Source organism: Anopheles funestus, chromosome 2RL, assembly GCF_943734845.2.
Source record: "Anopheles funestus chromosome 2RL, idAnoFuneDA-416_04, whole genome shotgun sequence".
Taxonomy (NCBI): domain Eukaryota; kingdom Metazoa; phylum Arthropoda; class Insecta; order Diptera; family Culicidae; genus Anopheles; species Anopheles funestus.
The window spans coordinates 32247796-32262390 of record NC_064598.1 but is presented as its reverse complement, the minus strand read 5'-3'; the positions used below and the strand labels follow the sequence as shown (position 1 = coordinate 32262390).

Here is a 14595-nt window from a genome sequence, read left to right as displayed (position 1 = left end):
TGGAAAATGATAAAGCTTTGAGATTGAAAAAAAACTCTCTCTCTCTCTCTTCTTGGCTTTAAACGACCTTACAAGTCACGCCGGCCATTTCTGGCTTACTAGACTTATTTTTACCACGTAGCCGGACAGTCCTTGCTACGGGGGAACGGTCCGGAAGGGATTTGAACCCGGTCCTGTTATGTGGACCAGCACCGCTTATCATATGCACTTAAATGCAATATCGCACAAAGTCTCCAATGCACTGCCTTACAGTCATTATTATAAAGTTGAGTATATTTTTTTGTGAAGCTACAACCTCAATAGGTCTTTGCTTTCCTTAACTTTTAGGTATTTTCCTGTAGCGAGTAATCAGTCCTGCGGATTTGATACCCGCTCCTATCGTGTAGAGACCAGCAGCACTACCACCCGATACTTAAGCAGCCGATACATGAACAAACATAAACATACTTAACCTAAAATGATGTATTTTTAAGCATAAAAAATCAATTCTAAATTTGACTTATAACTCGGAGGCGCAATGAATAATGAATTTTTGAGGTTGTTGAAATTTTTGGGGAGCGAATACCATTTTGTTGAGAAGGTTGAGATATTTGAAAAGTAAAGAGAGCATATGTGAAGATTCATCCACAATATTTGTAGCACAATTTTCGTCTATTGACACTTTCGATAGTCTCTCCTGAGGTGCTAAATGTACGTTACAGGTGGTGTTATCACTGCACTCCGTACACCAAACATACCTTTACCAGAAATTATCAATACCGGTTCGAAACCATAGCTTCTCGCTGCTCAGTCGTTGGATTAACCTAAGCCAAGTACCGAGGTACGCAATTCTTGGTTAACCGCGATTTCAAACACTATACACACATACACGAGTGCACACCAACAAGCTATCGTCACTGTTGACTGCCAAACCACAACCACCGAGAAGGAGTGTTTCGCTAATGCTATCATCCTGTGCCTGAGCCGATTACGGATTACACCTTCTTCACACGCCAAACCGCGAGATATGCGCTACCAAAATCATACCACGCACCCACACCGGTCCAATCAAGTAACGGAATTAGAATGAATTTAATTACCTGACAGGTCGAAATCCTGGCATCTGCTGTATTACACTGAAAGGTAGAAAAGAAAGTATAAAGTCAGTATTGGGTTTAACTTGCTTACTCTAGCATTTGTAAATGATTTAATATTAAAGAGTTTGATATGTTCAAAGTGACGGAAACAAAATTATTACAACAAAAATATAATGTAAAACTCCATAATAGCAAATTTGAATTTAGTATTTAAAAAAAAATCACCTCACATTATGTTCTTGACCCAAATGTACCACAAAATCATACCCAGATAGATAAATGCATGATTCCTTCTGGTTATCTTCTAATGTAGTACAAGGATATTTTCACGGAATAACTTCCGAACTTACAAAAATTAAATGTTTTTAAGACTGGCATGATGGCGAGGCAAGCCATCGATTTAAAAACAAAACCAATATGGGTCAAAATTTTAACGTACTTACAACCTCAATAATGGTTGTATCGGCATTAAAAACCTGAGAATAATTTTAAGTACACCGAATGTCACCCAAATACTAAACCAATTCGGCTTCGACCCAATTCGGTATGTTTTCTTCCCAGTTCCATACGGCAACCCCCGCCCATCATCATCACTTCCGGTATTTAAAACATATTATCGATGGCACCTTTAGCCTTGATGGCCCCCAGTGTTAAAAACAGAAAATGAAACAAAAGCTAGCAACAAAAACATTATCACCACACCTCCCCAATACCCTCTGCCCGATGACCTCCATCTCGCACATATTGTTGGTGCGTTGGGCCAAAGGAAGTTGATTAAAATAATGCCACCTTGTAGTGAAGGCTATAAAACACCACCATAAACCACTCGCCTACACGTGTAGCATCCGTTCCGTTCGGGTCCGATCGAAATGGAACGCGTGCATCGTTTATACTGGGCCATCCACTTGATGGGTTTTGAAGTGTTTGCCCATTGCCATCGATGTGGTAGGGCGTGTTTATTTGTTGACTTTAGTCACCTTTTTTTCCCTTCAGATAAATGTACATACAAACCGTGCGAAGGTTAGACGCTTATGAACCAATAGAATATTGCTTATAGATAATAAGAATTGGGGAAAACAGTCTAAAGCTGTTACGATTTCGTAACCTTAACAGTGGAATTGTTTCAACTATTGGGTCTATGATACATTTCACTAGTTTTTTTTATATGGACTTTGATGTTTTGAAGGCTTATTTGCTAAAAGCTTTCCAAACAAACAGCGCAGCAAAATAAGCCCGTTCATTTCTGATTAGAAAATTTTCCTAAGTTTCGATCAGCTGCTCGACAAATGTGAAAATAAAGACAATTAAGTTTACTTATTTTAAGCTTTTTATAAAAAAGCAAAGCAAAATTTTACTTGTGTTATGACAATTCATTGCTATGAGTTTATTATGGCTTGTTACTTGGTTGTGCAAAACTTTTTTTTTAGATAAATAAATTGTTTCATCCCATATAATCTTGTTACTACCTTACACACTATTTGCATCGATATACAAACACACTCTATGTAGTCATTTTTTATGTATAGTTATAATTTATCATCTTTGTAATAAGCATTTGAGCAGATTAAAAAAAATAGCTGAAATCAAAACTATTTTTCAAAGCTGTAATTTCACCTGCAAGCTGCAAAAAAACGCAGTTCAACAAAACTGAAACCGAATGTCATTCTTTACGTCAAAATACTATGTCCTTGAGGACTCCTTGAATGATGATATGATATGATATGATGATATGATATGACCTGTTAGCAATTCCTCGCTCGATTCTGCTCGATGTTTTGACAGATACTTGCTAATAATTTAAGCTTTCTAACTTAATGTATCATAGACCCCTATATTGCGTAGAAAAAGATACAACAGCAAAAATATATTTTATCTTCTTATTTCGTTTGATTCGTTCATCAAAAAGTCCACGCTTATAAGCAGCAGGTTTCAAAATTATGAAACCTTTTAAACACGAAACGATTTTACGCCAAAAATTATATCAAAGCTAATCAGAGCGTTAAAACGTAATAAGATTTGCTTAAAAGAAACCAAACTACCTCTACACAGAGAGGGAATTTATCTGAAGCAAAATCCTCACCCAAAAACCCCGTAACAGATGATTAAAATCACAAACTCACAAAAAAACATTCCTAGAAACCGCAAAGGAAAAACGAAACAAAAAAACAAGCTAACCAGCAATGTTTCACCAAAATAAAAAAAAAACATTGCACATAAAATACCGAACCAAAATGGTTCCCCTCTAACCGCGGCAACAAAACTTCCGAGGATTGCGCGCGGGTTGTTGCGTTGCACGAGATGTGAAATGCCACGAAGTCGTACAATTCGCGACTATCACGTCGCATCATTCCGTTTGCAGACGAGCATCCTTTATCCGCGCAATCCGTGCGCTAGTTAACCATAAAACAGTCACTGAAACGAGACGTAAACCAACCGGAAACGACGACTGTGGAGTGTTGCCTCGATGTACAGTGAAGGAAAAAAGAGGCATCCCAGCCCATATCTTAACAGAATGAAGGCACATTTTGTGAATATTTGTGCCACACGGTTCGTGCGCACCGAAGCACAAGCTGAAACGCATGAAGAATTTCCCAGTGAACCGTAACTGTGGTGACTTAATTTTCGAGTTTTTCAGAAACGCTTTCCTTTGTGTCAACAGACAAAGGAGAAACTGTGCGGCATTAAAATGAGGTACGAAAAACGGACTGGCAATTTTAAGAAAACACATTACTGATTTTGTAAGAATTAACGCGACAGATGAATTTACAAACAGCGGGTTTTTTTAAAATAATTCACGTTACCAGACCTTATAATCGGTGTACTTAATTCAGCAATAATTGCTTGCTCTAGATCTTAGTAAAAAACACAGTTACACATACCCAGCGGAACGAGCTTCTTACAAGATAGCTTATCGATAGATATATTATCGCACGACCCACCTAGGAAAACAGGATTATCACTTAACCTACATTCACTGTGGCGCCCGATCATGATTCCTTCACCTTTCCCTATTCATTACGTGGCCGGGTGCTTTATGAGGAGAAATTTCCACGCAAAGCAACATTCCCTAACTGCCAGGTGAAACTATCAATCAATCACGCAAGCGATACGATCGACAGCGATACCTCGGTACGGCGAGGTGGAAATGGCGTGTGGCGGCAGGAAAAATACCACTTTTTTTACTCTTCCTTCACCCCCTGCCCAAGGATGGTGAACAATGGTGGTGGATAGCTGAAATAGGGCGGATATATCCACCCTGAATCGGTGCTCTATTAAAGCTACGTAACCTGAAGGTAGGTGGACGCCGTAGTGTAAATATTTTCTTACCCAGTCAGATTCGAAACAAGCAAACTAATACTACCAATCACGGTAAAGGTAAATGTTATTTAATGGGTCATTACAATTACCTTTAGAAAAGCACAACAAAACAGACCGTTCAGATGGAATTAATCCTCCAAAGGAATGGTCACAATTATTCCAACTCACTTCGCATTTTCATTTAAAAAAAATAAGAGACAAGAAACACATGAAAAAAAACAACAAAACAAACCCGTATAAATTTAACAAAAGATTGATAAATCAAGATAATATTATGGTTGCAACCTAGTACCTATAACATGATATGAAAATGGTATTCAATTGTTAACATATATTTTAAAGCCTGATTTCCTTTTCGTAAGGTCGAAAAATACTTCATGTAACATAAGGCATCCTAGGAAAAATATGTTTTAATTTTCATTCGTATAACTGTTTAAAATTATGTCCAAAATAAAAGTAATTTGTAAATCTTTTATAATTGAGATTGTTAATTCATTAATTTTTTATCTGGGGCGGCCCGGTGATGTATGTGCAAAACAGCGCCAGTTCCACACGACGGGACTGGGTATCAAATCCCATCCGGACCGTTCCGCCGTAGCAAGGACTGACTATCCAGATATGTAAAAAAAACCAGACTAGACTATAAAAAACTATCCAGATCCAGATAAAAAAAACAGCAGAATTAACTAATACTTAATTAACTAGCTATTTTTTTTTAAAGATTTATTACAAAGTTAAATGGTCGTGAGCAAAAAAACTCTTAAGGTGTCGAAGCTAAATTTAAATATTTTTTTTAATTTTAGTATTTTTGTATCACTTGCTTCAGCTTCATACTTGGTACGAGATAGTAAAATATTGATAAATGTTGGTAATATTTAATATTTGTAATTAGCATGTACGTGTATCAAATAGAGGATAGAATCGACACCGATTCCACACGACAGGACCGGCAGTAAAATCCCATCTGGACCGTCCCACTGTAGCAAGGACTATCCGGTTACTTGGTAAAAATAAGTTTTCATATCGCCTGTGACCGTTCTTTTTTTTATTCAGCTAAAACGGCCCGGCCGTTCTTAAGAAGCAATTGATAAATTGAATTTCTTGTGATGTAAATCGCTTTAAATGTGTCGTGAACTTCGAAAACTAAACATAACATTGAAAAATTATTTTTTTTCTTTTTTTAGAAATGTGAGGAAACAGTAAAGTATTCTTTTACGATTTCCCTAAGAATGATCCGGTAGAAAAAAAAGTAGTGTTAGAGCAAGACAAGTCGCGATACAAGTGTTATGCAACTTGTTGCATAATACTTGTGTCAACTAAGAACGTAAGCAAAATATCAAAATGTTAAGTGGGAAAGATATATTTTTTTGACAATTACACAATTACACAATTACACAGTTACACATTACAACAAGCGAAGAGAACACGTGAAAATAAAATCTACAGTACAACGGCACAAAGGAAGCAGTATTTGCTGTTTTTTAGCAAATTAGAAATACCAGAAAATCCGAAGCAGTATCCTGCGTCAACATTTGGTCCTTCGAACCGGATTTCTGGACACACAGACTGCTAATTTGGGTGTATCGAGGTTTAACCTCAATCACGCGTGTCGTAAGTGAAGTGATTTTTTATCCTTCTAATACAGTCTGTATTGTAGAAAATCGTTACTATTCGCTGACGCATTGAAATGGCCACTGAAACCAAGAAGACCCAAGCGAAGATTGCGACTCTTCGTGCCCGTGCTCAGATGAGAGCCACAGAAGAATTCATGGTTGGTTTTACGGAAGTTAAAAGCAACCAAGTGGTAGAGAGGTTAGCGAATTTGGAGTCGATCTGGAAGGCGTTTGAAGCGGCCCAGTCCAAACTAGAGTCCCTTGAGGAAGATGAAGAGCAGCTGGCCGATTTGTTCAACCAGCGCAATGAGTTCTACAATAAGTATTGCGAAGCCAAGGGATTCCTAACCTCAAATCGACCATGTGCTCTGCCTGCTCCGGATGAAGTAGAGCCGGGAAAGATTAAACATGTGGCAAACGTGCGACTGCCTAAGTTGGATTTACCAACATTCGATGGTAACACCACAGATTGGATCAGCTTCAAGGACCGATTTGTGTCAATGATTGACAAGGCTGAAGACATGCCTGATGTTGTGAAACTGCAGTACCTGCTATCAGTGCTGAAGGGTGAAGTGGCGAAACGATTCCAGCATGTGCAGCTTACGGCAGATGGTTACAGCATCACGTGGAAGGCACTGCTAGATCGATATGATAACAAAAGGATCCTTAAGCGTGAATATTTCAGGGCGCTGTTTTCTATCCCACCGATGAAGAATGATACGATTGAAGAGCTTCGACGAGTGTCTGACGAATTTACTCGACTAACTCAAGGAATGAGTGCGTTAAGTGAGGCTTTAGTTCATTGGGATACACCGTTGTGCAATCTACTTTTTTATAAGTTAGATGGTAAAACCTTGTTGGCTTGGGAGGAGTATACCAGCAAGGACAAGGAAGACGTGTATGTCAAGCTGCAAGAATTTCTTCAAGGTCGATTGAGAATTCTTAGTGCTACAGCTCAAGCATCAACAGAAGCACAAAAACCAAGTTCGAGTAAACTAACCAGCACGAAACAGCAAAGAGGCATCGCATGTGTAAGCATGGCACCAACTCCCGTGATACGGTGTTATGCTTGTTCACAACCACACTATTTGCATCAGTGTGAATCGTTTAAGGGCATGCAAGTGGCACAACGAGAGGAAGTCATCACATCGAATAAGCTATGCCGGAACTGTTTCCGAATTGGACACATCGCCCAGCGATGTATGTCGAAATTCAAATGCCACAAGTGTCATCAACGACATCACACATTGTTACATGTAGACACAGCGATGCAGAATCCAACATCAGACAACATTGTAGCCGCAACTACTGCCGCATCGGGAAAGACGACCGTCCTATTACAAACAGCATTAGTGCAGGTTGTGGATGACAATGGCAGATCGTTTGATGCAAGAGCGCTGTTAGACTCTGGATCGATGTCCAACTTTATCTCAACGGCTCTAGCAAATCGTCTTAGTAATCGCAAACGTCATGCTAGCGTTTCTATTGTAGGAATTGGACAACGAGAAAACCACATACATGAAGCGATGGATGTAGTCGTGTCGTCGAAGACTCAGAGGTTTAGCACAAAACTCAACTTCCTTGTCATAGATTCTCCAACAGCACAACTTCCAACAATTGAAGTAAACACCAAGGAATGGAGAATAGAAGGACTATCACTAGCCGATCCATTTTTCTACAAACCAGGTCAGATTGATCTAGTAATTGGCGGAGAAGCATTTTGGGCCATTCACACAAACGAGCGAATTAGTGTTGGATCGAACAAGCCTGTATTTGTCAACACTAAATTTGGATGGACAGTTGCTGGAACGACCTCAGCTACAACTCAGAATCGTCACGTGTCAACAAACGCAGCAGTTAGTCAGGACACGTTAGAAACAACCATCCGACGATTCTGGGAGTTAGATGTGCTACCATCCTCATCATCAGTCGAGTCAGACGAAGAGACATGCGAGAAATTCTTCTCCGAAACGACTTCTCGCAATAAGGAAGGTAAATTCGTAGTCAAGTTGCCGAAGGTGGATACATCGAGAGTAAGTTTAGGCGATTCAAAGTCTATAGCGGAGAAGAGATTTTTCAACACCGAACGAAGACTACAAAGAAACCCGAAAATGTACGAAGAATACCGAAAGTTCTTGAAAGAATACGAAGAGTTGGGACATATGGTCGTGTTACCAGAACCAGTGGATGATAGCATGCCCCATTGCTATCTACCGCATCATCCAGTGCAGAAGGAGTCAAGCACAACGACGAAAGTAAGGGTAGTATTTGACGCTTCGTGTAAAACTACATCTGGCTACTCCCTGAATGATGTACTCGAAGTTGGTCCAACAGTTCAGCCTGATCTTTTTTCAGTGATCCTACATTTTAGAACGCATCGAGTGGCAATTAGCGCGGATATCGAAAAAATGTATCGCCAGGTCATGGTACATGTTGATGATCAACCGTTACAAAGAATTGTATGGCGACCAACAGCTGCAGAAGAGTTAAGATGTTACCAGCTAAAAACCGTGACCTACGGAACAGCCTGTGCTCCATTTTTAGCAACCAGAGCATTAAGGCAGATCGCACTAAACGAAATGGCAACCAACCCGATCGAAGCAGAAGCCATAAAAAACGATTTTTATGTCGATGATTTTCTCTCTGGTGCTAATGATGAGGAGTCTGCTGCTACATTGCAGAAAAACGTGACTAGCTTATTGCGGCAGTACGGTTTTGTGATAAGAAAATGGTCTTCGAATTCGAATCGCGTACTGGATGACATTATCGAGAAGGATTTAGCCACGCCTCGCTGTCACTACCTGGGAACTGATGCCGCCATCACTACTTTGGGATTAGTTTGGTTTCCAGGAAGGGATCAGTTCAGTTACAATTTAAAGAACGTCGAATTGCCATCAACTATTACGAAGCGTACGTTGTTATCATCTGTTGCAAAAATATTTGATCCTTTGGGACTTGTAGGACCTGTCGTATGCATGGCGAAACTACTAATGCAAAGGGCTTGGACAACAATTGACTCGACAACGAAGAAACCCATCGATTGGGACGCGAATCTACCAACGAGGCTCCAAAACGATTGGAAATCCTTCCAACGAACGATTCATCTGTTAGAAGATCTTAACATTCCACGATTCATTTTTGGCAACGAAATGTTAGAAGGTTGTGAATTTCACATATTTGGAGATGCTTCCGAACGTGCGTACGGTTCCTGTTGCTACATACGCGTCAGTTCGCAGTCAGGTTTCACTACACGTCTACTAGCGGCAAAGTCCAAGTTAGCTCCGGTAAACTCTCATCATTCGATCGCTAAGTTAGAACTATGTGCTGCATTGTTGAGCGTTCAACTTTTAGCCAAGATTTCGACAGCACTTAGATTCAACCCCACCAACATTAAGTACTGGAGCGATTCAACCACAGTCCTGCATTGGTTAAACGCATCGCCGTGTAGATGGAAGACGTTCGTGGCAAATCGTACTACTCTAATCCTAGACGCCACGAACATAAAACAATGGAGGCATGTAGCAGGAGTCGATAATCCGGCAGATTATATTTCTCGAGGTGTAGAACCAAAGGATCTGCTCTATGCTGAAAGATGGTGGAATGGACCATCTTGGCTCTCGCTACCAGAAAATCAATGGCCAGAAAGTCATTTCGTCCCTTCAGAAGATGCTGAAAATTTAGAAGAGTGTCGTAACACTGCCGTGTTGGCATTAGCAGCGGTTGCAAGCACCTTTTGCGATGAATTGTTTGCAAAATATTCATCATATACTAAACTACTTCGTGTCTTCGCATACTGTTGTCGACTGTTGGTGAAGTTCAGAAATCGTAAGGGAGCGCAGCTTTCTAGTGAATTCTTGGAGGACAATCGGAAGTGGTTGTCAACGGCTGAGGTACAATTTGCAGAAGTAAACTTATGTTTACTACACCAACAACAAATGTTTCCGGACGAATTACATTCGCTGATTACTGGGCAGCCTGTTACACGATCATCGCAACTGAGATGGATCAAACCAATACTCGGCAAGGATGGACTAATTCGTATTGGTGGCCGTCTGAATCTAGCAACTCTTCCGCCTTCGACTCAGAATCCTATAATCTTGTCCGCAAAACATCCATTGACAGTCATGATCGTTGAAGCATGTCACAGACGACAACTACACGCTGGTCCGCAACTCATGCTTGCTACGTTGAGGCAGAAGTTTTGGATTATTGGCGCAAGAAACCTGGTTAGGTCGGTTTATCATCGATGTGTTACGTGTTTTAAGAAGAAACCTACCTTCATCAGTCAAACAATTGGTGACTTGCCGAGCAGTAGAGTAACTCCAGCGCCTCCATTCTCTATTTCCGGAGTGGATTATTGCGGGCCCTTCTTTGTCAAGTTTGGGACTAGGAAAACCATACCACGAAAGGTATACATAGCCATTTTCATATGCTTTGCAACGCGTGCGGTACATATCGAAGTAGTATGCGACTTAACCACACAAGCATTTATCGCCGCGCTACAACGTTTCATTTCACGTCGCGGAAAGGTTAAAGAGTTGAATTCTGATAATGGCACAACATTCAAAGGGGCAGCGAATCTTCTTCATCGGTTGTATCAACAATTGAAAACTGATGCCAAATCACGCGAGCTACTGTTCGACTGGTGTGCTGTGAACGAGATAGTATGGAAGTTTATTCCGCCGCGTACCCCTCATTTTGGCGGATTGTGGGAAGCCGCGGTGAAATCAGCCAAGCAACATCTCATGAAGGAGCTAGGGTCGACCACAGTGATGTATGAAGATTTTCTAACGTTATGTGCGCGGGTTGAAATGTGCCTTAACTCGCGACCACTCACGCCCATTCCGAATTCGCCAGATGATCTCGACGTGTTAACACCTGGCCATTTCATCACGGGATCAAACTTCCAATTAGTTCCGGAAGTAGACGTCAAGGAGGTTCCAGACAATCGGTTAACTCACTGGGGGCGTACGCAAAGGCACATGCAAGCTATCTGGGCACGGTGGTACCCGGAATATCTCCAACAACTCCAAGCCAGGGCCACTAAGGTGTGCAAGCCGCCGGTGCAAATCGAGATAGGACGCGTAGTAATTTTAAAAGAAGATCACCTCCCACCAGGCCAGTGGCCACTGGCCAAGATCGTTGCAGTGCACCCCGGTAAAGACAACATAGTCCGGGTGGTGTCATTAAAGACGGCACACGGAAAGATCATAACCCGCCCAGTTGTTAGAATAGCTTTGCTCCCGATGTCTGAGTAGAAAATATGATATTAAAATAACGAGGTTATTTCAAGGTGGCCGGGATGTTAGAGCAAGACAAGTCGCGATACAAGTGTTATGCAACTTGTTGCATAATACTTGTGTCAACTAAGAACGTAAGCAAAATATCAAAATGTTAAGTGGGAAAGATATATTTTTTTGACAATTACACAATTACACAATTACACAGTTACACATTACAACAAGCGAAGAGAACACGTGAAAATAAAATCTACAGTACAACGGCACAAAGGAAGCAGTATTTGCTGTTTTTTAGCAAATTAGAAATACCAGAAAATCCGAAGCAGTATCCTGCGTCAACAAGTAGCGTTCTCGGCCTTCTACAAGTCAGGACCGATACCAAACCCCCGGCAGCCCCATTTGAGTAGGTCGTTATGCCAAGAAGAAGAAATTTTCTTTTCTTTCTGTTATGAAAGCGTACAAAGGGTAAAACTACACCATTGCCCAAGTGACGGCCAAAGATGAGAAAAGCGTATGATTGACAGATCAGAAAGAATGGAACAGTCTTTTCGTCGTGTGGATGTTTGCTGGCTTCCAACCTTCTGTCTGTGTAACCCAGTCGCACTGTTGACGCAAGAAGCAGCAACGCAACTGACTGACTGAAACTTTCCTGCCTGAAACATAGGAAGCAAAAAAAAATGAAAGTTCCCGACAAACTCTTCGCTTTTTCTCTCCACTCAGGGACAAAACTTTCTTGCCCCGTTATGTTTGCCCGTCAACCCAAAATCCGTCACCGACCAGAAACTGGAACCTTCCCTTGTGCACAATCATCCAAACTTCAAATCCTCCCTTCCCGCTGGGGATGAAACTGCGCTGGAAAAAAAGTTCAAATTGTGTTCGGTTTACGTCAAGCGGGAAAGCGCAATATCACACCGCTTTACGGAGGCGGACAAGGGAAGTTTTCCCGCTCTATGCGGTAGTGTGTTCCACCTTCGTTCCTAGCAGTACGCGTTTTAAGCCGCGACACAAAAGATTACGAATGGAAAATGAAGCAACAAATATGCAGAGAAATGGGAGAGATCGAACAGCAAAAAAAAGAGAGAGTAAATATCATTAAAGTTACACCAGTCCCGACATTCGTGGATGAGTACCAGGATGGTTAACTTGCCCGAAGGACAAAAGGATAGACATGCTACCTTTACACCAGCTTTACCGCTTTTCCCTTGGGATGAAAAACACAATTTCCTTTTCCAGGATGTCAAAAGCTACCGAAGGTAAAGCCTCGCAAACCCGCCCCCCTCGCACGATCGAGCTACGTTGACAGTCCACGACCATACTTACGGGTCTTGTCATAACATTTTACGCTGAGCACTTCAGTCAGGGCATGGGAAAATTGAAACGTACCTTCGGGTAAAGTGGCCATGTGGTTGTGTCGCCTGGTGGGGTTAGGCAAAGGAAACCGGGAAATGTTATAAAATTTAAAAACCACCAACCACCCGGTTTCAACAAACCGCACCCGGTAGGCGACTAACATTACATTGTGGTCACATCAAACCAACGCATCGGCGTTGTAGGTGATTGTACGCGTGTACATGCGTAAATGTATTGTTTTGTACTTTTTTTTTTAAATGTTCATTTTGTTTTTTATTTTGGCCACCCGACCACAATCCGGGCTTTTCGCCAGTACAAAGTGCTGTCGGTTTTAATAAAGCGACTAATCCATCCACTATCATCGCATCCGCTGGCTGTGGAAGTAAGGAATGGGTTGGCAGGCATATGATGAGACATAGAATGCGTTATCTTATCCTTGCAAACACACACGCCAACATCGTACCGGGATCAACGGTATCAAACGGTTCGGATTCTAGGAGTATCAACATTTTGTGCTTGTTCAGCTGTTTTTCATTTTTACTGACGGATAGAAGCTTCCGTAGACTTTAAAACAATGTAAATGAGAAAATGACATAGTACAAAAGAAAACTGTCAAAATTATGTGCTGGTTGTTACTTTTGCCTAATATTTTTAATAACGCCTTTACAGTTTTAAGGCAGAGTAAATATGCTTGGACGCACAAGAATAGACATTTTAAAGACATGACAAAAACATGAATTAGAATGAAAATGTTTTCGTCGAACAGTTTACATTCTTCAATGGCTCAATGGCCTTAGAGGACATGCCAAATATTTCTGGCTTACTAGACTTATTTTTACTATGTAGCCGGATAATCAGTCCTTGCTACGAGGGCGGTCCAGATGGAATTTGAGCTCCGGTCTTGACATGTGAAACCTGGGCCGTTTTGCCACATACACCTCCGGACCGGGAAAATGAAAAACTTGTTTAAATGCAAAAATTTACGTTTTAAATGCCTTTCTTTCGAAGCGCAGTAAAAAAAGCATGATTGCGGTAATCACTGGTCTTTCGTTAAATTAAAAAAATCCGTTACCGTGACCGTAGAACCGGTCAAATTGAAACAAAGCTTCGACGAGGCTCGGTCCCGGCAAATTCGCCGACTTTCTCATCCGAAATACTTCACGTGACCACGACGAGGCAAGTACTCGGCCACGGTCACAAATACTATAAGAAAATAATTAATAAACATACCAGATGTGTTGAATCAAATTTAAACATTTTCACGTTGAAACATTTCTTTGGTTGAAAAATTATCAAATTATGTTTACAGATCAAAGAGAAATATATTTAAGCTATAAAGAACTATTACTAAATAGTGCAAAAAAATGATCATTTTAATTTAATCATTCCATAGGTCTCCGAAAAAAAGTGGATGCCGATTTGCGTCGTCTTAAAAAAAATTCAAACCGTCAACGTATGCATGAGGATGAGTATACTCATTGAGCTGTAATTTTTCATATTTTTTGGTATGATGGTTTCAATTTCAAACAGATTTTTCATTCAACATCAAGCTTCAAGAAAATGCAATAATTATTCGTTTTATTTGTTTCGAACATGCTTAATATAACCGAGTGCATTAAACATCAACACATTGCAGTAGCTCTTCAGCAGGGAGCACACACTGTATTTAATTACGATTGGAAACATGCTTAAAAAGGATTGTAAAAGAAAAAAACCCATTCAACTACACCAAAAATGCAGCGATACACCTATCAAAACCATGTCAATTATGAATTGTTCTGAAAACTTTGATACATCGAAACTACCGCACATTGTCCTATACCCAGGATGGCACAATGCTATCAACTGAAGCATAGCCCATTTCCATCATCAGCTCTCTCGCACATAACACTGCAATTAAACATCCGTCAGCCGAAAGTGGATGCAAGTCGTTTGTTTTCTTTTTTATGTCGAAACTCAATTTTCCACCAAGCTTCCAACCAAAAAAAAAACTAGGAA

The 14595-nt window shown here is 40.7% G+C and overlaps 2 protein-coding genes across 14 annotated transcripts in view; one reads left to right on the top strand and one right to left on the bottom strand.

Annotated features, from left to right (window-relative positions):
* LOC125764280 (uncharacterized) overlaps positions 1 to 14595 on the bottom strand; it is a 153973-nt gene that overhangs the window by 87993 nt on the left and 51385 nt on the right. For all 13 annotated transcript variants that reach the window (XM_049428350.1, XM_049428355.1, XM_049428354.1 and 10 more), the window contains one exon: positions 1080 to 1115. The gene's annotated coding sequence lies outside the window, so the exon portion shown is untranslated. The remainder of the gene's footprint in view (positions 1 to 1079; positions 1116 to 14595) is intronic.
* Positions 6082 to 8399, top strand: LOC125765514 (uncharacterized). Its single transcript, XM_049430734.1, has 2 exons — positions 6082 to 8262; positions 8379 to 8399. Exons 1-2 carry the CDS (start codon positions 6082 to 6084, stop codon positions 8397 to 8399), a joined length of 2202 nt encoding a protein of 733 aa, XP_049286691.1.